Here is a 22,437-nt window from a genome sequence, read left to right on the forward strand (position 1 = left end):
ATCCCAGCACGGACAATCCTGGGACAGCCCTGCAATATTCGGCTGGAGCATCTGGGTCATTTCATTCTGATGGGAAGAGTGCTAACATGCATCAGTGGTAGAGTTCCTTTACTTCCTGGAGTGACCACTTGCTGCAGGTGCCGATGTCAAAGTGGCTTGTTATAAATCGAGTATGGGGAAATCTGCTTGTGCCTGTTGCTTCATAGATGAGTGGATGGCTGTGTTAATTATTGTTCGTTCCTGTCCAGCGCAGTAAAACTGCTAAGAGAGGGGCACCAGCACTACCTCAGACTCCTGACCCTGAGCTGCAATTAAAGCTCCTTAAAGTGACCCTGATTACACTGTAAGTAATCTGCAGATATTGGTGCCAGCACATGTGAGGAAGTGTCAGCCACAGGGATTACGAGGTTAATTTCAACCCTGTTACAATATTTTACAGCCACATTAATTCCCTCGTTACTGCAAGTTGCAAAGCCACTTGTCATCATGGTTGCGCTTGCAGCTGCTTTGGAAAAGGTGTCACTGTAACAAAGGATAAAGTGCCCAAGGTGGTGCACTGAGGCAAGCGCACAAAACATATTTGACCAGAAGCCTGTAAAGCTGTCATATGCACCTCCTGTATTTCCTTTCCCACAGTCGCTGAAAACCAGAAGATAGTGTGTAAATAGGAGCTTTCTCCTCTATAAGTAGCTTTGTTCTTCTGCCTGATTCAGTCAGTGGTGTCTAGGGGGACTTTTCCAAATTCTCCAGTCCCCCCAGTTTCTCTCACTGGTTCTCAGTCCCATCCGCCTTGTCCAGCCACTAACAGCCTCCCCTACCCATCCCCCACTCCCAGTCTCCTTGCCCAGTCCGTCACAATCTCCCCCAGCTTTCAGTCCTAGTCTTCTTGCCTACCAAGTTCCAGACACCCGCCCCCCGTCCCCCAATTCTCAGTCTATTTACCCATCCAGTTCCGTCTCCACTCTCCCCCAGTTTCCAGTCACAGGTGGGGGTTTTTCTCCCTCCAGTGGCAGTGTCCTCCGGCTCCTTGGCCCAATCTATTCCTTTCCATACCCCCAGCCTCATGATCTGTCTCATCTATATTCGAGTCAGGTGGCTTCCTCCTCCATGCTGCCTGAGAGAGCGCAGAAGAAACAGACGCCCTGTTCTCAGTCCCAGTGCCCAGCCCCACCCTAGCCCAGAGCAACTGTGAGGAGATGGACCGTGCATGCACAGTTCTGTCACATGTAGGAGCTGTGGGGACTGGAAATGGAGCATGTTTAGTTTCTGCGAGGAGATGGTGCGCATACTGTTTGGCCTGCAGTACAGGTGTGAGGAATTAGAGCGTGTTCTTTGTGTATGGAATCTTTGGAGATTTTTGCTGCTAAACTCTAAGAAATCTCTACTGGCAGGTGCGAACTGAGATTTTTTTTCAAAGGCCACATTTGGGTGGATTTTGACAGAAACAGCACAAGGCACATCCCTGACACAAAGGCCATCTCCCCGGCCAAATTTCAAGTCCCTGCTCCTGAACATTGGAGTACCCGAGCTTCTCAAAAGAAAAGGTTACTAGAATCTTTTTTTTTTTAACATTGCAAAGCAATGTGGGTTTTTTTCCTAGCCTCATTCTTGGAAACTGCTGAATCATTTTGTCTGAAACTTTTTGGAAATTTTCAGCCTGAGACATACAGGTGGTGTTGAAAATTTCAGCCCAAATAGTTGAAGTCTGGCAAAGTTGAAAACAGGATATAATAATATGAAGTGTGGGGCAACCTTAATAATAGGCAGTTCTACCAGCCTTGCCTGTAATATAGAGGTTACGTTTGTATTTGGGAGTGGGAACTGGAGTTAGTAGCTGGGAGTAGGTCCGCATAAACGGAGCTTACCTCTGGGTATATAGGAGTGTTGGGGCAACCAGTGGCACATGTCATTAAAGGAGAGTTCTGACAGCTTGGGATTCAAACTGGGGGCTTGTTGCTGGAAAGACGGGTACAGGAAGGCATAGCGCTCAGAGCAGGTCAGGATAGGGTGCGGGAGTTCCCCAGTCTTGGTGGTGGCTATTGGGGGGCTTGTTATGATGGAGCGAATGTTGCATCCTCTTGAGGTGAGGGAAGGAAGCAAGGAGAAGAGAACAGGGACAAGAGAAGAAATTTATCTGTAAGAACTTCCTGTCCCCAAGCAGCGCCCCAGCCAGACACGTGCAGTGTGTGGAGCTGGATTGGGTCACGTCCCTGATGTTCCCCATCCAAACTCCTCCAGCAATGCAGGGTATGTAGGGATGTAATGACAATGCGGGGTTGAGGGCAGGCGTGCTGCCCCCAGAAAAATTACAAATATCCATTTCTTGCATGTTCAGATCAGTTTTGTGCCAAATCCAATCTCTTGTATTATTTCTCTCTCTCCCCTTTCAAGGGGTGGGAGTGTCAGAACTGGCCTTCTTTCCCAGTAGAAGGAGGAAGCTGGGTCGTGAATGGGGACTCCGACTGGAATGCCCCCTCTTCCCTGGTCTGCTTCAGCCGTGGTAACACCCACTGGCAGGGAAAGACCCAGATGCTCCCTAGCCAGCAGAACCGGTCCTAGGCATAAGCAGACTAAGCAATTGCTTAGGACCCCAAACAGTTGAAGGGAGACCCCCTCTTTGCTTTTTATTATGTGTTGGGGGGGAATATTCCTGCTTAGGGCCTCCAATGGGCTAGCACTGCCTCTGCTACACAGGCTCCAGCTCCTCCTGCTGCTCCCATTGCCAACCAGAGAGGAGCAGCAGCTCTGGGGGAGCAGGTTTCCTCCAGAGCAGGGGGGAGCGCTCCTCCCTTTGCTTTACCCAAGTAGGGGGAGCTAGACTTTAACCCCTGGATAGAGTGCTGTCAGCTTCAATCCACCTATGGTAATTTCCCCAGGCACCGGCTTTTAGATCCCTTTTTCTCCACGGGTGCCTACATCTCTGCGGTTCCTCTGCTGGGCACCTGTGTCAGCCTGCTCTTGTAACCGTCTGTGCTCTTTGGGGAGTCCAGAATGTCACTCAGACCTGCAGACCGTGCTGCCCCATCAGCCCTCTTTGCTTGCTCTGGATCCATCTCACTACCTCCCATTCAGTCTGCTACCCCGTCTTTCATTTGTGCATTGAGCCTTTAGGTTCTCAGGTTCTCACACCTGTCTCAAAGTGCCTAGCACTGTTGTTGCTCTGCAAATAATAAATAGTAAGCAGAGGGCCTGGATTCAGGCCTTAGCAGGGTTAAAAATCCCCGCCCCAAAGTGTTTAAAGTCCTGCTTCTCTGTGAATGCTTAGGGACCTTAAATAGTCCTTTAATTAAAAAAAAATGTAATCTCTATAGTTTATCGTTGTTCTCCTGCTTTGTGATTCATCAGTCCTGAGCTCAAGCAGGAAGCAGAGGGTTTTAAATTCCCCAGCGCCTGGTGAGGGTGAGAGCTAGGAAGAACACTGAAGTTACTGTGTAAGGCTACACTTCTGTGTTTAAATCATCCAGAACTTTGACTGCTCCTGCCAATATAACCAGGGCTGGAGTTCTGGAAACTAGTAGCATCAGGAATTGGAACTCCCTTTTATAAAGCTGGCCTCTGACTGGTGTGAAAAGCTCTGCCTCCCATGCTTACAAAAGTCCTTTATTGCAAATTACCAAAGCAGACGCTCTCTGGGTGACAGTCACTGGAAAGATGACCTGCACCCGCCTATCTGGCATTTCCTGAGAGTCGGAGAATGTCCTCCAGCAATGTGAGGGAGTGAGGGGCAAGCTACCTGATCTGCTCCCAACTGTTGACTCCACTTCCCACTGTGGCACCCCTGGGGCAAAACACACCAGTTTTTTCCCTACAGACCTTGTTCTTTGTTGGAGGGGAAGGGAGAGGACAGGCACAGCACCTCCTACTCAGGTTTGCGCATGCAGCTGACAGGATCTGTCAGGGAAGAAAAACCAGTGTGACTTCTGAAACTGCATCAGCACCTCAGAGGATCTTGTCCCCAGAACAGCCCTATGGCTTTGCTCTGGCTCTGTCTGCACATCTTTCCCCAGCACCTCCAAATCTGCCCCCTCCCGCTTTCTCCCTGTTTGATTCTGTCATTTCCCCTCAGACCTTTTCGTTCCTTCTCCTTGTCTTGCTATGTCTCCTTCCCAGTTTTGTTTGTGATCTCTCTCCTGTCTTCACTTTCTGTTATCCCCTCCATCCCCCACACTCTTTCCCTCTCCGATTCTTTCTTTCTCTCTGCTGTTTAATGGCTTTGCCTGGATGTACAAGCCCTTCCTGAGAATAGCTGGCACACACAGCATTGATGTTATAAATAATGTTGGCTCCTCTCCCTGCTCCCACCCAGCCCTCATTGCATGAAGCAGGGCTGGCCTGGTTACAGAATCCTTCCCTGTTTAACATCTCCCAGACAATGAGACACCTCCAGCCTATTAAACAGAAGCCTCCAAAGATATTTACATTTTAAAAATCATACTTAATAATTTTTCCCCTTTGAAGGCTGCCAGCCTCTCTGAGACTCAGAGCCATCCTTACTGGAAACTTCTCCTTTGAACATGCTAATTGCGTGGTTTCCGAAAACATTGTACTAAAGGGTGGGGAGAGATTTAAAGATCCCTTTAATACACCCACTCAGAGGCAACATTTCCCTTCACAGGGAGATGCCAGCTGGGGCTGCTTTGTAAAATCATATTCGTGTTTCCAGTTTCTTAAGCCGTGCGCTCCCAACATTTACAATAAAACGATTATTACTGTTAATTTAAACAACAGCCCAAAAGCCCTGAGTCCTTTAAACAGATTTGGGAAGAGCTGTATCTGTCTAATCCTTGGAGCTGGTGAATCCCAGGCTTGCAGTAATTGAATACAACACGCAGTGCCAACCTGGTTAGTAAACTAAAGTACTTAGACTGACAAGTTGTAAACACATTCGAAACAGTCCTGGCCCTGGGCCAGCGTATGCAGGGTGTATAATATCCAGCACTTTTAACCACTCAGACTGGCCTGGATTCAGGTTGCAGGATTGCACCAATGGCAGCGACCCAACATATCAGCTTTGAAATCCCCAGGAGAGCTGGATGCACAGTCCAGCTGTGGAGGAAACACCAGCCTGTGAATAGTGCTGCTGGCATCCCATGCTCCTGAAGCTCTTGTTCTAATCAGTGCTCCCTCTCCCTCCTCCATGTTCTGCTTGCTGCTCGGGGAGAGCAGGAGCAGAGAGCACTGATTACAACAAGCTTCAGAGCTGACTTGGTGCTGAGCTTCACAGAGAGAGCTCTCACGATTGACAGATGGGCTCTGGCTGTTGCCACGAGATGCTCTTACGAGATGCATTTATTTTTAAATTTGTGGAGGAGGGTAGCTGAGGGGAGGTGGGGGAGGAGGGTTCGAGAGGAAGGGGAGGAAAGGGTTGGGGGAGGGTGCTGAGGAAAAGGGGGAGGGATAGAATCAGGATGCTTGCTGGATACCTACAAGTGAAAAACGGGCCCAGCCAGCCTGAGAGGAAGCCCAGCATCCACCCCTCCCCAGGTCAGGCAGGGAATACATTGCTTTCCGCCATGTGCTGCTCCTGCATCCTGCTGATGATTCCCCACTTTCGTCTTGTAGGTGTGCTGCCGCTTGGCCAGTGTGAATTTGGTAAATGTAGGGCCTACTTCCCACCCCCCTCTGCAACAGCTGGGTGTGCTCAGACTCGGAGTTCCTTCTCCATGTGAGTGGAGGAGTTCCTAGTCCTAGCAGATGTTCCTCTCCCCCATGTGCGACGGGGCTGTTTTTCCATGCCTGTGTGCTGGGCATTCCACTTCTTTCTCTACCTGGACTGCAGAAGCACGGCAAGGAGTGAAGCTCTGGTCCCTGGGGCACTCCCCTTGTTTGTTAGAAGCATCAGGTGGAGCAGTGAGTGCTCTTGGAATTGGTGTGCACCTCCCTGCTCTGCCTCTTTGCTTCAGTGGGGGAGAAGGGCGTGGCCTCCTTGCCCACGCCTGCTCACCACTTTGACTCACCACTGATGAGAGGGTGAGACCATTTCCAGTTCTGCAGATGGGAAAGGAGACAGCAGTTGGATGATTGAAACTAACTCCCTGTTCCTGCACCTGCTGAAGTCTGGTGCCAAATTCCCCGTGACTTTCCTGGGCCCAGAGTACATTTCCCTGAGCGGGCTATAAAGAGTGGAGGATGCAGTCCCCCTTGGAGGGTGAAGAGGTACTGGTGCTGGATCCTGATGCGCTTCTGGTGGCGAGAGCTACCCACTCAGTAAGGTACTAGATAAAACTATCAAAGCAGAGCTTCCTCAGCAGGAAATGTGCATTGGATCATCAGTTCTCAGGAGGGAAGTGCTGAGCAGCAGCACAACCCAGACAGAAGAAACGTGGTGTCTTATTGATCCCTGACAGCAGTGGGAAAAGCAGCAGCAGATCATCTGAATGAGTTCTAGGAATCCGTGTGTAAATTTCAGATACTGCCCTGGAAACCTTTAATGTGCTCTGAGGCTGTAGGTTCAACTCCCCTGGGGTTTCCTCATGCAGCTGCTGCACTGCAGCCTGAGGCAGCCAGGCCACTTGGGCTGGATAGAACTGAAGTCTCCAGCATCACACTTGAAGCTGGTTACATAAAAGGGATTAAAAACCACTGCAAAGACTTTCAGAGGTGACCTCTCCATCTGATGTCCTTGGGGAGGCCAGCCACGGCAGAGTCCTGGGAGAGATGTTTGAACCTCTGAGGAGTAAATCTTTTATTAAATATATATTTATAATATATATAAGAAATTATATATAATTGTTGTTAATTTTAATATGTATATAAGAAATTTTAACAGTCAAACCAGGAGCTTCCATTTTTACCATCTGAGAATACCCAGTAGGGATTGTTAGAAATCGGAGCCTATTCCTATGAATGGGAAAACGGGCTTCTAGAGCTGGAAGAGAAACTGGGTGACAGTAAATTTATAGCAATATTTTTTGGGTTAACTTAAAAGAGATTTAAAGGACTCATCAGAATCGGACTATCTCTGTCTATACAAAATTCATTATATCGCTCCTGTTCCGCAGCTTTGCAATTCCGTGTTTACAGATTGGGCCTGTTCCTCACAGTCCTACACTGTCATCAGGCAGGGCCTGCTGATGAGAATGACAGTGCCATATCAATAAGGTACCAATCACACCATTTGCAGCAGGAGGGAGGTTGAAGTGGTGATGGGTTTTTAACATTTTTTGTGAAGTTATTTGTAAACATTGCAACAAATCCTTGGCCGTCCAGGAGCTTCATGCCTGGCCTTATATCACAGATCTGGGCCACTGGGCATTTCGCAGATACAGCCAGGAGAGAGCTCTGATCATCCAAATGCCCTGGCCCCTTCCCCTTGAGTTGAAGGAAATCTGTTAAAAGTTTTAGGCCTATGTTTTTGTTCTGTGTTTGTACTGTGCCTAGCTCAATGGAGCTGTGGTCCAGGGTAGGGCTCCTGGCCATTCCTGTTATATGAGTGATAAATAATAATCATAAAATAGTTGAGCAGTTCTAATTATGTATAGTAGAGGGCAGTGGTGCACGCATGTGGTGTACACCCACCCACCCACCAGCTCAGTATAGTATTTAAAGATGCTGTGCCTAATCACTGGTGTTTTCCTTGAAGCTTAAACTGTCTGCTGGATTACAAATTCCTGAGCTCCCCGGAAACTCCCTTTCAAGATGGCAAAATACATTGTGTCTCTAAGAATTTCACTGAAAGGAGGATGCAAACTCAAGTGCTTTCCTCTTCCATATCTTAGCTGGCTTGTGTATCGTTTTTACCTGTTTCTTTAGAGCAGCTTCCATCTACCGTTTCCTTTCACGAGGTGTTGCGGTATTTGACACATTGCAGAACTACCAGAGAGGAGCCATTTTAAGGTCTTTCGCTCTCAAAAAGTGCTTACACAATTTAATAAGAGTGCTAAAAAATGTTGTTGTTGTTGCTGAGGCTTAACCCCAAAAGAGGATCCATCTCTCTTTCTCGGAGTTGCATATGGGCTCAAAACAACATCATAATGAGACTGTTGCTGCAAACTTTACGATGGAGAGGCTACCCCACACCTATCTCCAGAGCCCAAAACGAGGGTCTCCCAGCTAAAGGAGAGCTCTGTTAGCTTTCAGATATGGAAAAGACTCATGTTCAGCCAATAGCATGCAGCCTACTGTCATATTCACCTAGATCTCAATCCTGTTCCCACTGACATGAACAGCCAAAACCCTTCTGATATTCACTGGGGCAGGACTGATCCCCAAACTATCCATGCACAGCCACCATAATGACTCTTCTAAACAGTGCTCCTGTTTTCAAGGAGATTTGACTGTATGAGTGCTTGAAAGGGTTGTAGGCAGGACTGGCTCCAGGCACCAGCCGAGCAAGCTGGTGCTTGGGGCGGCAGCTTGTAGGAGGCGGCATTCCGCCCAATCCTAGGGCGGCACGGACGCTTTTTTTTTTTTTTTTTGGTAGTGTTCCGCTCCGGCCGCCCTGTAGGGGGTGGCGGCGCGGAGGACGGGAGCGCCCTGCAGCAAGCCCGGCAGGGCAGCCCGCGTCCTTCCCTCCCAGCCGACCAGAGCAGCGCAGGCCGCATGGCAGCGCCCTGCTGAAGCCCTGGCCATCCCCCTTCTCTCTCTCCCCCCCGCTTCCTCCCCCTCCCCCCGCTAGCCAGGGCACATCTGCAGCGCAGGGAGTCCCCCTGCACCCTGGCTCCTGCCGTCCCGCAGGTTTTTTTTTTCTTTTTTTCTTGGGGCGGCCAAAAAGCCAGAGCCGGCGCTGGTTGTAGGAAGCAGTGTTTTGTGTTAGAGGGAGACCAGGAAATATAAAACAGGATTTCAAATAGATGGACATTTCTAATGAACTGTATTGTAACCATTGGACTCTTTTTCTTCAAACTTTGCAGAATTGCTCCCTTTTGCCTTTGAGATAAAATCTGGCTGTTTTCAGGCCAAATGAAGTTTCCAAGCCACAGTTTTATAGAGTTGCTAAAATGGGGTTTTATAATAGACACTTTAACTGAAGAGGTTACCTCTAGAACTGAGTAAATAGTTGATTTTTTTTCAATTTGGTGTCTGAACTGAAAAAAATCAATAGAATTTTCTGGGGTTTTCTCACTCTGATGAAAAACTGAAAAAATGTGACTGAAATGACATTTTGAAATGAACTGTTTTGATTTTTTTCCCCCTCATTTTATTTGGCTGAAAATATTTGCCGAATTTGCGGTTAGTTTTGGTTGCCCCAAAACTGCATTTTTTTGATGAATTTACTATACGTCGCAAAAATGTTGCCCAGCTCTAGTTACTAGCTCTCCATAATATCTGTCTCTAGCCTTTATTATTACCCACATGACTCTGAATTCTTTTTTCCTGTCTTTCTCTTGTCTTTGCATTTTCGCTTTTGGGTTGTCTCTGTGAAAGTACTAATGTTGCATGTAATCCAGATAAGAAAAACCCATTTAGAGAATCAGCACTGAGATCCCAACCAAGTAGTGCAGATTATCCTACCCGCTAAATAAAATAGACCTGTTAAAAGAATAACCACTGGGGCAAGTTGGTGCCTGAGAACTATCTTAGCGAATGGCAGAAAAGAAACAAGCAGTCATCTTGTGGAAACCCCAGACTACTGGGGTGGGGAGGGGTGTCCAGTGACACACACAATTATTAGTCAAGCTCATGGAGAATTATCATTACGTTTCTAAGTTACTGGGTAAATAAACTCTGTATATTATTTTTATCTTTGTACGTGTGCCCAGAAGCTGAGTGTCACATTCTTTATTAATCTATAACTAAATACAATAAATTTAGTTTGCCCTGAGGTCATATTTTCTAGGCTGAATAATGGTCCCCACTCCTTTCCTTTCATCTTCTTTCTCTGTAGAGTGAGCCAGACTTGGAGAAGGGCTTGGAGATGAGAAAATGGGTCCTGTCTGGAATCCTAGCCAGTGAGGAAACCTACCTGAGCCACCTAGAGGCTCTGCTGCTGGTAAGCACCTGTCACAGACACCAGATTTAATGATAATCTTCACATTTCCAGAGCAACTTTCATTCAAAGATTTCCAAGAGCTTCACAAACACTGACCGTCTCACAGTGACCTGGTGAAATGTAGGTAATTGTTATCCTCATTTTGCAGGTGGAGAAATGGAGGCATAGAAAAGCAAAGGGACTTGTCCTAGGTTACACAGGGAGTCATTGGCAGAGCTCGGAATAGAACCCAGGAGCCCTGACTTCTAGTCCTCCTGCTTTAACTACTACACCTGCTGCCCGCCAGCTAGTGGAATAGAGATTAAGGGGACAAAACAAGGGGCACTGGGACTGTAATTTCAGCATTCGTATCCTGGGAAAATCTGTGAACTGGGAGTTGCTGAACTACCCCGAGGAGAGAATTGGTACAGTCTAGTGTTCAGAGAGTCACTGAAGTGTCAGTGGGAACATCATGTAACAGAATAGGAAGGAGGCATTAGAACATGACGACAAAGACAAGTTTACTTGGTGCGTGTAGTAACAATCTCCTTGATTCTACTTTTAGCCCATGAAGCCTTTGAAGGCTGCTGCCACCACTTCTCAGCCTGTACTGACCAGTCAGCAGATTGAGACTATTTTCTTCAAAGTGCCTGAGCTGTATGAGATCCACAAAGAGTTCTATGATGGGCTCTTTCCCCGCGTCCAGCAGTGGAGTCACCAGCAGCGTGTCGGAGACCTCTTCCAGAAACTGGTGAGTAAGCTGCCACCACCAACGCTCCTTTAACCTCAGTGCAGCTTAAATAGGCGTGTCTGCCAGGTGTGTCTGAGACTCTCATTCATTCCTTTGCATGGCTCTGGTGTGTGGAGGTCCATGGCTGGATGAGGTGGTAGAATTTTAAATTCGTCTTTCCACTGTGGAGGGGTCATAACTAGGCCGGCAGTTTTGTGCTTAGAGGCTACATCATGACCCCACCAATATTACAAACACAGTCCGTCTTCCAGAAGACTTTAGAGCTCCCCACAAAGCCTGCAGTGTGTCACTTGCTGATCATTCAGTTACCAAGGAGGCTGGCATGGCATCCTGACACTTGAGAGAGAGAGACTGTCGGAGCCCTTTGGGGGCACATAGAATAGAGTTCAGTTTCATATTTCACTTCTTGTATAAAATATCCCGTGACACTGCATAGGAGTGAATTAGATGCTAGTGGTGCATTGGCTGTGCAATTACTCAGTATGATTCATATGCTGTCTTGGAGGTTGGAACCATTGTGGTGGAGGACTTCCAAGCAGCTCTCAGAACCCTGCAGTTCTTCCCTATATTTCTGTCCTCAAACCTCCTGTGTCATACCTGACCATCCAGCCTGTTTGAACATGATTTCCTTTGGAGCCTGCTAGTCCTGTTCCAGAGCAAGCTACAGGGATTACTACAGAGGGACAGGAAGTGTGTTCTCTCATCCTAGAGACTTACTACTATTATTTATTACATGTGTTGTGATAGCACCTAGGAGCCCCAGTCACAGACCCTGACCACATTGCTCTGTACAAATGGAGAACCAAAACATCATCTGCTGCATCCACATCCCCTGCTGACCCCCTCAGCACATGTGGCAGTGCATTTCACTAGCATTTGCAAAATTCTAATTAAAACTTACTAGCCCAGGCACAAAATCCATGTGCCCAGCCTGACCATGCCAGTGATGATATTGACAAAACTAATGAGATTTTACTCCTCCATCAGTAGACCGTTGCTCCCCCTGTATTAACAGACATATAACACTCTGCCAGCTCTGCACTAGACTGCCAGGTCAGCTGCTAGGACCTTGGTGGTGTTTCTTCCTCCTTGAACCGTTCCTGCTGTCTGTGCTCATCTGCCACAGTTCTGGGGGCAGTAGAGAGAGGCAGCCTCACGGGGAATAGCCATGTTCTTTCACTATAACCATAGCCAAGGTCAAAGCTACAGGTAGCTGCTTAGGTTGTGCACACAGAAGGCCCCTTATTAGGAATTAGCATCTCAAATCCTTCCTTTGTCTCTGCTCTGGCAGCCGGTCCTCTCTTGGAGCTAGTATAACCCAAGCCGTTATCAGATGATTGTTTCTTTTAGGCATTGCCTCCGGGTACTGCTGCTCTCACTTGGCCAGAGAAATGAATTCGTTTCAGATGTTTGAAAAAGGAAACTGGTGTATGTGTTTATGTGCATTTCCACTTGTTGCTGCTCTGTTCCACCCCCCCCCCCTCGCCGCCTCCTATCCGTTTTGCTTTGCTCCATCTGCACTGTTGTTGTTACCTCGTGCTTTGATATTCCACCCTCCTCCCCCTGTGCTCCTGCTATTCCCTTTGCTGTGATTGTGGATGTGTTTTTTCAGTCTGGTGCTGAGAGTTCCCCTAGCAAAGTTCGACAAAAGACCTCCGTGTGCAGAACAGATGAGAATAAAGCAACTTACAGACCCTGAAGTTGACCTAGAGGTTCCCAAGCCAGATATACCTGATTGTCTGCATTCAAAAGGCATCCCTCTAGCCCCTCCCCTATAGTGTGCAGAAAGCAAAGGATTACAGAGAGCTTCATTTTCTTTTCTAAAAAGAAAAGAATCTTCACATTCCTTAGGTGTCTCTGATTCCCTGAGTTGGGGAGACATTCCACTGAGTAGCTTATTGGATGGAGAGTGCAGTTCACCAGGGTCACTTAATTGTTAACATCTGTGTGGCAATGCACCAGCTCCCTTCCCTGTTGACTTGAGACGGGGACAATATTTTATGTGCCCTCCAGCAGCTCAAGACGAAACCGCAAGAAGCTGCCTTTCACTGCTGGTGTATTTCAGTCAGGAGGAGATTGGTTGGTGCCTTCGCAGATAGCTCATGGACATGGTATGCGGGGCTCAGAGATTAGCTCACAAGGTCTGAGCCGCCTGCTGCTGCTCCCCAGCTTGCTAAAGCTGAGATGCAGGAAGAGTGCTGCAATCAAATGATGCTTGATAAACTGCCTTGAGAGGGTAGCGGAAATAATGCTACTAGCTGAGGGAGAGCTCTTCAGATGAATTACCATAGCTGGCTTGTCCCAGCAAGCTTTGACTTGCTGTATTGCTACTCTGACCTGAGTTAAAGGCCATGCCATACAGATGAGGCTGGCAGGCCCATGTACCTGGCATCCGTGATACTCTCTTTTTCTGTTCCCCTGACCCTTTTGTGATTGTAACAGAATTGGCAAGCTATGTTGGATCTGTGTTGGGAGCAGCTTTCCCTAGTGTAGCAATAACTCAGCGATGCGGAGCGAACATCCCGGGGAGCTCTGGGCTTGCTTAGCTGTTTCAGCTCTGGTGATTCAGTGCAGTGGTCTGACAGATACTGCAACAGTCACTTTATTCCACTATTTTCTCTGACAAACTGAGCGTTTTGCTGTACTGGACAGAGCCAAACCATGGCAGTTAAAACCATCTCGACAAGAGAGAGATTGCTGAAATACCGGACATTAGCGCATGGTCAGTCAGGACGCACATCAGGTCCTTTGAGCAGACTTTTTGCATGTGGCCATGCCATGAGGTAGGATTATGGTGATAGTTTGGAGTCTTGATAATTGTACTCAGAGCACTGGTGGCATTCATAGAATATCATAGAATATCAGGGTTGGAAGGGACCTCAGGAGGTCATCTAGTCCAACCCCCTGCTCAAAGCAGGACCAATCCCCAGTTTTTGCCCCAGATCCCTAAATGGCCCCCTCAAGGATTGAACTCACAACCCTGGGTTTAGCAGGCCAATGCTCAAACCACTGAGCTATCCCTTCCCCCCCATACCTATCTCCTAGAACTGGAAGGGACCCCGAAAGGTCATCGAGTCCAGCTGCCTTCACTAGCAGGACCAAGTACTGGTTTATTCATTTTATTTAACCTGTAAAATAAAGAACCCTAGATCGAAACTGAAGGCAATACACCAAGGAGACTTTGGAATCTTACATATTGTGGCACTCTCTGCAGTGAGTTTCTGCTAACAGAAACTGTTAAGGTAGCTGTGTTATCCCACCTAGTCAGCTGGGGGAGAAAAAGCACCAGCTGTCAAGAGTAGAACGGGGTGAAATATTCTGAAAATATATTGGAGAGGTTTGAAATTTTTGGATTTTTAATGAAAAACTGAAATTGTGTCTCAAAAAAAACATTTTTTTTTAAAGATAAACTTTTTCATTTTTCAAAAACAGAAAAATGATTTTTACCAAAAACCAAATTGTTTTACACCCCCCCCAAAAAATGGTTTCCAGTTTTTCATAGAAAAATGGGAAAATTTTAACCAAAATAAGAATTTTCTGTGAAAAAGTTTATTTGGCTCAAAAAGGCATTTTTCATCCAAAAATGTCTTGATGATTTTTTGGACTGACTCTATTCAGGTGTGGTAGGGAAAGCAAGAGCCCTTGCACTAATGGAGAAATCAAAGCACTTATGTCCTAGAGACGGCGGCTAGGATGTGATTCCAAAATTGAAATGTTATAAGTCTCCCAGCAGAGACTACGGTCAGGATTACTGCTCATTTGGGGGTGGTGGTACAACAGTGCTAGCGATGGATCATATGCTTTCTGCAGGCCTGGGACCAGACCATCCCTGGCATCCGTGCACAGTTGCCACTGATTTCAGTAGGAGCTGTGCCATTGTACAGCAGGGCTGAAATTAGTTCCCTCGTCTCTCTGTGAAAATCACTTTAGGAGGCAGCTCACCGTTTCTCAAGCTACCATTACTTAAATAAACTGTGTAGGGAAAGATGCACAGAGGTACTGGGAAGCTACTAAAGTGCCAGGCTTTCCTGCGGAGGCATTGTAGGGAATGATGCAGAAGTACTGTTTGAGGGGGAAGCTCACAGCTACGTTAGAAGGAGCGTCTCCGAGCTGGATTCTCTCTAGAATGGTGTAGGATCACTGGCTGTGGGGAAGTTCTCTGCTCCTCCGGTCCCAGTCTCTCAGCAGCAGTCACAGTAGGGAATACTGTCAGTGCTGGCAGTGGACGCATGGTAGTCATAGGGTAAGTGAAGGATTGAAAATACTCTCCTCTCCTTTTCAGTAGAGTCCTTCAGTGCTCCTTCTGTCGGTGTTTTTCTGATTGTACGCTGGGAAGCCCATTTGAACTGCCGAGGTGTTTATAGCACAGCTGCATGGGTCTGCAACACAAAGGTTACTTTAGAGTTCAGACATGCTTGGAATTTGCCCAGGGATTTCCCGGCTGGATCTTACGCTGTCTAGCATGAACATGACTGCTGTTTAGAAATCAGCAAACAGGATCAGTGCTAAGACCTAGTGATTAATAATGGCTCATTACAGGATCCAAGGCTTGCTGTATCTTTATCAGGGTCCACCACACATTTTGCTGTTGCAAAATCCCGCATTGCCGTCCAGGCCTTCCAGCAGTCATTCTATACTGTGTGTATTGTATTCGACTCTTCAGCACTGCTGTCCTTAATGCTTCAACCATGTGGCTTTACATAATGTCTGCATATGTAGATCTTGGGTAATATCTGGGTTTGTTTTAACAGCTTCAGAAGCAAACGAGTAGCTTTGCACAGAAGCAAACGAGTAGCTCACTGGGGTCACGTTCGTGCTATAGGCCTGAATCACTCCTGTCTGATTCATATTTCATGGCAAACAGCCAACAGCTCCTGCAAAGTTTCATCCATGAGCTAAAATATTAATAGACGCTAATCTGGCAGTTTAGAAGGGAAAAACTAGGCGATGGTGGTAATGATTTGTCATCCTCCCAGGCTAGCAAATTAACTTCTGCTGGTTAAAGAGAGCCACCACACCAGGAGCACCTGTTCCAGTGGGGGAGAATCCACAGGAGGGAGGGGCACTTCCTGTTCAGAGCATCCTGAGTTTCTCTGGATTGGTGTAAATCAGCCTCTTCCCTGGTTATTCTGACTCCCACCAGCAGCTGTCCCAAGCCATCCCCCCCCTGGTGTTTACTTTGCTTTGTTTTGATTCCTGCAGGCCAGCCAGCTGGGAGTGTACAGGGCCTTCGTGGATAACTATGAGGTTGCCATGGAGACGGCAGAGAAATGCTGCCAGGCCAATGCTCAGTTTGCTGAAATCTCCGAGGTAATGTCATGATGTTCAGACACACACGCCGCCCGGAGCTGATTAATACACTGCGATGTCACTCCTGTGCAGCCTCCGAGTGCCTTTGCAGCCATCGCTCCTCGGAGAGGCTGGGACTGGAGGAGCTGTGAGCTTCCCCACAGCCACTGCTCCAGCCCCAGCCCCTCCAGTGGCCTTTAGTTAAGGCTGGCCCAGGAGGAACTATGAATTCTCTCATCGGCAGTTTTTGCTCACTATTCCCCACAGTGACTCTTATAATGACTGGCATGGCTTTGAACATTCCTAGCCCTGCTCCAGCATCATGCAGTCCTAAAGAGGAAGGTTGTGTTTGAGCTCCTGATGTGTCTTTTTTGCTAATAATGACACTGACTGTGGTGTAAAAGGCCATCTCTAACAGCTTGCATGATGTCTGTCGGTAGAATCACAGGCTTAATTAGCCTCAAGTGCTGAAAGAGGTAGCGCTAGAATGCGCTGTTTAAAATGACAAGTGTGTCAAGTGGAATCTTATTATTATTTATTAGGCTGCTTTGATTTCCTCCCTTTGAGTGGGATTCCATGCGTTGAAGTACTTTGCAGGCTTCTCATGCCGTGGGCTCTGGGGGGAGCTCCTTGTGCAGCGGACGGTGTCACTGTGGTGATTACAGCCCCAAGAAACGCCACAGCTGGAAAAAAGCAGCTGCCAAAAAAAACTGGATTTAAATGGAACCACCTTTTCAGTATTGGATCTGTGCTGTGCCGGAGGCATTTATTTCTTTTCAAAACACTAGTTCGTCCAGGAGCCCAAATATTTTTTTTATCTTTAAAATTAAAAAGTAAAAAGTTTCAAGACATTAAGATTGAGGGAACACAAACTGGCAATGCCCTTTGAAAATGTGCTGTGGTTCTCATCACAGTGTGAAGGGGTTCCCCACCTTCCATCTGCAGCCATGGCTTTTTGATGGGTTTTGATCCTCAAACACAGCCTGTAGCATCAGCGGTGTCACCTCGCTATCAGGGCAGCTTCCCCCACACTTAATTTTTTTTAACAGATAAATACAATCGGTAAAGTCTCCTCTGACTAATAGTTAGATGTATTAGTTGTGTTGTGGTAATGCCCCAAAAGGGATCTGGGCCTCCTCATGCTGGGCACTGTACCAAACGCAAATTCTGGGCACCACATATTGTGTCATTTCCTGGTGGGTAAGTGCTAAAGCCCCTGGCGATGACCATGGTGTAATAAATAGTAAGGATGATGAATATGGGGGTACTTTTGCACTCCTGTGCCCATGTCCTGCTGAGGATTTCACAGCACTTTACCCACATTAATACATTCAGCCTCAACATTCAGGGCAGCAGCAGAATCCGGAATAGCACCCCGGTCTGCTGACTGCCCACCTTGTGCTTTAGCTACCAGACTATATGTACCCTGAGCCAATGGCACATGCATCCTTGTGGACATGCTCCCGTCTGACTGGTGATAACAACTCAGCCATCCCCAGGTTTTCTCCCATTTGCTGAACATGGCTCCCTGGTTTCTCGGGTCTCTATTAAAACTCACTCTTAGGAATTCTGCTTGGAGCTGGAGGCTCCTGGCAGACACTGACGTGGTGGTGGTAGAGGTACCATCAGGTCAATGCATTTTCCTTCACTGACATGGAATATAGCAGGGTTTTTCTGGATGCTGCTTTAGGCTGACTGTATGAACACAGGCACCTCTTCCTCCCTTGGAGGTGTTGAGGAGGTTCTGGGTTCCAGGGTGGTGGTTCTGGGTGATGATCAGTCTCCTACACAGATTTTTTTTTTTTTTTTTTTTTTTTTTAGAATCTCAAGGCCAGAAATACAAAGGACTCAAAAGATCAGACAACCAAAAACTCCTTGGAAAGTGAGTGTTCTGTATGGAGGAGACTCTGGTTTGTCAGTGCTTGGAGGGGTGGGAGTAGAGCTGTCTATTGTTGCCGTGGGTGGAGGGTAGAGATATTGTGGAATAACCATTCCCCAGCCCCACCGTCCATGGTCCTTTTGCTTTCTAAATGCTGGTGGGTTATGGTGACTCTGCTTGCTTTCCCCGGGAAGCAGTTCCCTTTTGCTCATTAGCAGAGCACTTGCCTAGAAAGCTGCATGTCTGCGCAGGAAGCCTCCATTAATCTTATTGGCTAGTCGTTCCCTTGGGCAACAGTGGACCATTCACAGAATAGCCATGATCTTTGAAGAGCATATGTTGCCTAATAGTAGCACAAACAACATCATACAAGGAATTATTATTTGTACTACGGTGGTGCTACAGATCCTAGCTGAGATCAGGGCCCATTGTACTAGGCCCCGTACATACACATAGCAAGAGATTGTCCCTGCTCCAAGGAGCTTCCAGACTCGTTTAAGGCACAGCCTCATGTATGGATGGATTTGGGAGCACCTTAGAGATGCCAGGCTGAGTTTGGGAGGGGAGGTGGTGCCTTGATCACCCTTCAGAGACCTTCCTGGCAAGATTAGGAGAGGCGCTGAAGGGGAATGGCTCTAGAGAGTGCGGCTAGGCACGGTGCTCAGCTGCAGGGTCAGCCTTGAAGATCTAGAGCTGTAGGATGTAAGAGGTTAATCCGAGTGCCCTGCTGGGAGTGTTCTGTGCCATTCAGCGAGCTCACCATTCACTCTCCCTCAGCTGCGTGTTGCTTGGGGTGTGCAGTAGGTTGTGTTTTGTGTGTCTCTCTCTGTGTTTGTGCAGTGTGTTTTGAATGTTTGAATTAGCAGTAATGAGCTGTGTGTGCGGAGGGGGGAATGTTTGTAGAGGGTGTGTGTGCGCGGTGTGGCTGCTGACTGCTTCTCTCCACACACTTGTGTGTTTTATTGACTCTGTAGCTCATTAACTGCGGAGAAGAGAATTGCAGGATGTTTCCTCTGTACTAATGTGTGCCTGTATGTTTGGTTGCATGGCTCAGTGTGCTCTGTAGGGCACTCTGTTTTTAGATGGCTGCCTTTCTTATGCCTCTGCTGCTTTCTGTCCACAGCTCTGCTGTACAAGCCAGTGGATCGAGTGACACGCAGCACGCTTGTTCTTCATGTAAGTAACTTGTGTGTTTAAATGGCAATTATAAGAGCGCAGACGCTGTCCCCACTTTCTCTTCCCTCCAGCCTTTCCTGCACAGACAGGATTGGGGAAACTAATTCACTCTGCATGGGTGTGTCTGGTCTTTATATGCGGAGGAGCAACTTGAAGTTTCTGGTGGAGAATAATTCCATGTACGGAACCAGTGACATGTCCCCAGCGGGGTTAGCAGGCGAGGTTAGACTCCACAGCTGCAGTGGGATGGGACAGTCATCTGCAGCCTTGCCCCTAACTATAACAAGAGTCCAGAGCCACCTGTCCCAAGGGTTCCAATAACTGGGCTGCCGGAGCCTGTGGCTCGCTGTTCTGGTGGGCGCCGTTCCTTATCCTTGTCCCTTCTTTGTGTTCTTGGTGGTAGGATTTACTGAAACACACTCCAGCAAGCCACCCCGACCACCCCCTCCTGCAGGATGCTCTGCGCATCTCTCAGAACTTCTTGTCCAGTATCAACGAGGAGATCACACCCCGCAGACAATCTATGACGGTCAAGAAGGGAGAGGTGAGTCCCCATCCTCTAGTGACCAGATCTATTTCTAAACACTAGTTCTGCCTTTCTCTGGGAGGGGCTGGAAATTAGGAGAGTACCCTAGCCTTCTGAAGATTACAGCGAATGCAGGGATACCGGAGGACTTATGCCTCCTTTTGGTGTAGAACTCTAGCATGCTAGCTAAGCTTAATACTCTGTGCAGAGTCATGCTGGCACACAAAGTACTCAAGAATTCCTGGCTCCCGGTCCAGTGTTCACTCCTCTAGGCTATCCCTTCATTCTGTGAGAGGTTGATACCTGCTTGTAGATTTTCTTAAAGCCCATGCTACTAGTTCCTGTGTTGCTGAGACACAGTTTATGCACAGTCCTTGTGTTCCCCAGGACATGGTGTGGCTCGCTGCACATTCTGGTCAGAAGGCTATCTGGAGCTACCACAGGGGAAGTGTGACTAGAATCCCAGCTCCTCTTGCTGCAGCGTGCATAGCATGTGCTAGCCCAATTCAGGGAGAGTTCTCGCTAGTATTCTGTGTGCAAACTGAATAAGGGCCTATGGTTCAGAAGGAAGGAAGGCAGCTGCTGGAATAATGGAAGATTAGAAGGGCATTTTCCAGCACTCGTGACCCTTACATCCCCTCTCAGGCACAAACTTGGCAGGATGTTCACCTAAATCTGCACGTTCAGAATGAAATGCATTTTCTGCATCTTCTAGAAGCCTACAATCCTGGGCAAGAGGGAAATCTCACCTGGGGGCGTGCTATAGCTATCTGCTGTGAAGAGCGAGAGAGGGGCAAGCTGGTCACTGAATGATGCTAGGAGTTGCCACTGTGCTTTCTGTCTCTTAAAGTATCCCCAGAATGGTGTCAGGACCCAAGGTACAGCGGAGAAATACAGGTTACAGCCCCAGTGTCCAATACACAGAGACTCACTGTGTGAGGGCAAAGAGGTGGAAAATCAGAGCCATTTCTCAAATAGAATGTAAAGAGAAGTAGGAAGGAATCAAAATGGGATGAGAGAGACCCCTTGAGGTAGAAAGCTTAGGGTTGGTCATCTGTCTAGGGGCCAATCCAGTGTTCATTAAAGTCCATTAAAAGCCCCCCCATTAACCTCTGTGGGAATTGGATTGGGGCCCAGAAGTGCTGGGCTCTGTCCCCTCCTCACCCACAGACTGAACTGTTTATAATGGAGACAGACTTCTGCAGTGGTATGGCTCTGTGTGGCTCCCTGAGTTCCTGGGGCAGATCCATCTCTAGGGTAACTCCAGTGTGGTTTTGGTAGGGATGAATTTGGTTCCTCCTGCTCAGTAACAGCCAGGACTGATGAGGAGTGTTGGAGGAGATAGTTGGGTTGGGGGGGAAGCTTGGATAAAATGGGGTGGGAGAGCATGGATGAAAGAGCGGAATCAAGAGAAGCAGCGACAGTACCTTTGTGGTAGAGGAATTGCAGCTGAAGTTGCTGTCATGTCAGAGCTGTGCCCTGTAATCTACAGAGCCCAAGATGACTACAACTGGATCCAGGGATCCCCTTGAAGACATTCCAGTGAAAAGTCCCCCAGCCCTATAAACATACACATTCCTGGGGTTATTACTGTATGTTTCACTGACCCTGGCAGATGCAGAATGGGGCTGGGGTACTCAGACGGCCCCAGAGTGCATTGTTCCTCAGCGTTGAGCAGGAATTCCCCCATTTACCTCCTGCTTTTGGGCTTGTTTTGAGATGTGCTGAGACTCGAACTGTAGGGGCCAGGCAGTAGCAGGGTGGGATGAAAGTACACACATGAGAGTGGCCAGGGCCTTGGAGACAGAAGAGGGCCTCATTAAAGTGGATGCTGATTGAGTCATAGCAGGTATCGCAGGCTGGAATGCCCCTGTCGCAGGAGAGGGAGTGCTCTGTAGTCTCAGGCCGTCTGTTAGCATCTCAATGAGGGATGCAGGCTTTGCAGTGTCCCGTAGAATCCTAATGAAGTGACAGGAGCCAGGGCAGCGGGAATGAAGTTGTTGTGCTCTCTGGTGAGCTGTGGATTTGTCATCACTTACAAAGTGAGAATGGGGTAAGTAAAGAGTGGGCTCAGCAGGGCTGCTCCTGTTCCCATTATGCTGTGGTGAAAATACTGACTTCAGGTGGTTACTCCGTGTTTACTCTTGTGGCAGGGACAGCAGGATCAGGGCTGAAAACAACAGGTTTTCCTGTGCGATGGAGGGCATCCATTACTCTCTCTCACTCGCATGCACCTACTCTGCTCACAATCTGTTCCAAGCCGAGGTGAAGAATGATGCTTATTCCAGATCTTTCTCGGTGTTGCCCTTTAACTTCCTTTCCCTCTGGGAGTAGAATGCTAGCTGCTTCCTTTGGCTTTTCTGCACCAAAGGCCCTGCCTCTAGGAGGGGCAGGGCACCACCTTCTTCCCCGAAGCTTGTCCAGAATGGGGAGTGTTCACCATTTCCATGGTTCGAAATTGTGATCCAACTGCCTGCAACAGGAGTGGACTCCCAGCCATTCACGAGTGAAGGATTTGTGCACGATCGTCCTAAAGAGTTAACAAGCCCCGCTCCCCACCACCAACAGCCCTTCCAGGTTGGGATCAGAGCTGGGTTTTGTCTGTGTGTAAATCTCTGGCTTAGCCTTTCCTTCTGCTCCCCTTGTCTGTGCCCTCCCCGGGGTGATGGGACAGCATGCAGTTTGCATGTCCTAATTGACGGCTCTCCATGCATAATGCATTTTTTATTTGAATGAATAGCCAGCTTGCTTTGATGGCTTTTATTCATTATTTACCTCCCTCCCATTGGAGATTCCTTTTGGGGGGGTGGGGGGGAGCTAGTTGCTGTAGCTCCAGCCTCCTCCTCTCACACGGTGCTCAGGTGCCAACCTCAGTTGTACGCGTGCATAGCAAGGGCTCTTTTTCT

General features: G+C 48.0%; 1 protein-coding gene across 2 annotated transcripts in view; it reads left to right on the forward strand.

Annotated features, from left to right (window-relative positions):
• The window catches only part of BCR (BCR activator of RhoGEF and GTPase), a 122,642-nt gene that overhangs the window by 60,544 nt on the left and 39,661 nt on the right, over positions 1-22,437 (forward strand). For both annotated transcript variants that reach the window (XM_065417578.1, XM_065417579.1), the window contains 6 exons: positions 9,827-9,931; positions 10,476-10,661; positions 15,864-15,971; positions 17,772-17,832; positions 18,953-19,005; positions 19,409-19,549. In XM_065417578.1, coding sequence (XP_065273650.1) covers positions 9,827-9,931; positions 10,476-10,661; positions 15,864-15,971; positions 17,772-17,832; positions 18,953-19,005; positions 19,409-19,549 — 654 coding nt within the window. The remainder of the gene's footprint in view (positions 1-9,826; positions 9,932-10,475; positions 10,662-15,863; positions 15,972-17,771; positions 17,833-18,952; positions 19,006-19,408; positions 19,550-22,437) is intronic.

The sequence above is a fragment of the Emys orbicularis genome, chromosome 16 (genome assembly GCF_028017835.1).
Source record: "Emys orbicularis isolate rEmyOrb1 chromosome 16, rEmyOrb1.hap1, whole genome shotgun sequence".
NCBI classification, from domain to species: Eukaryota; Metazoa; Chordata; order Testudines; family Emydidae; genus Emys; species Emys orbicularis.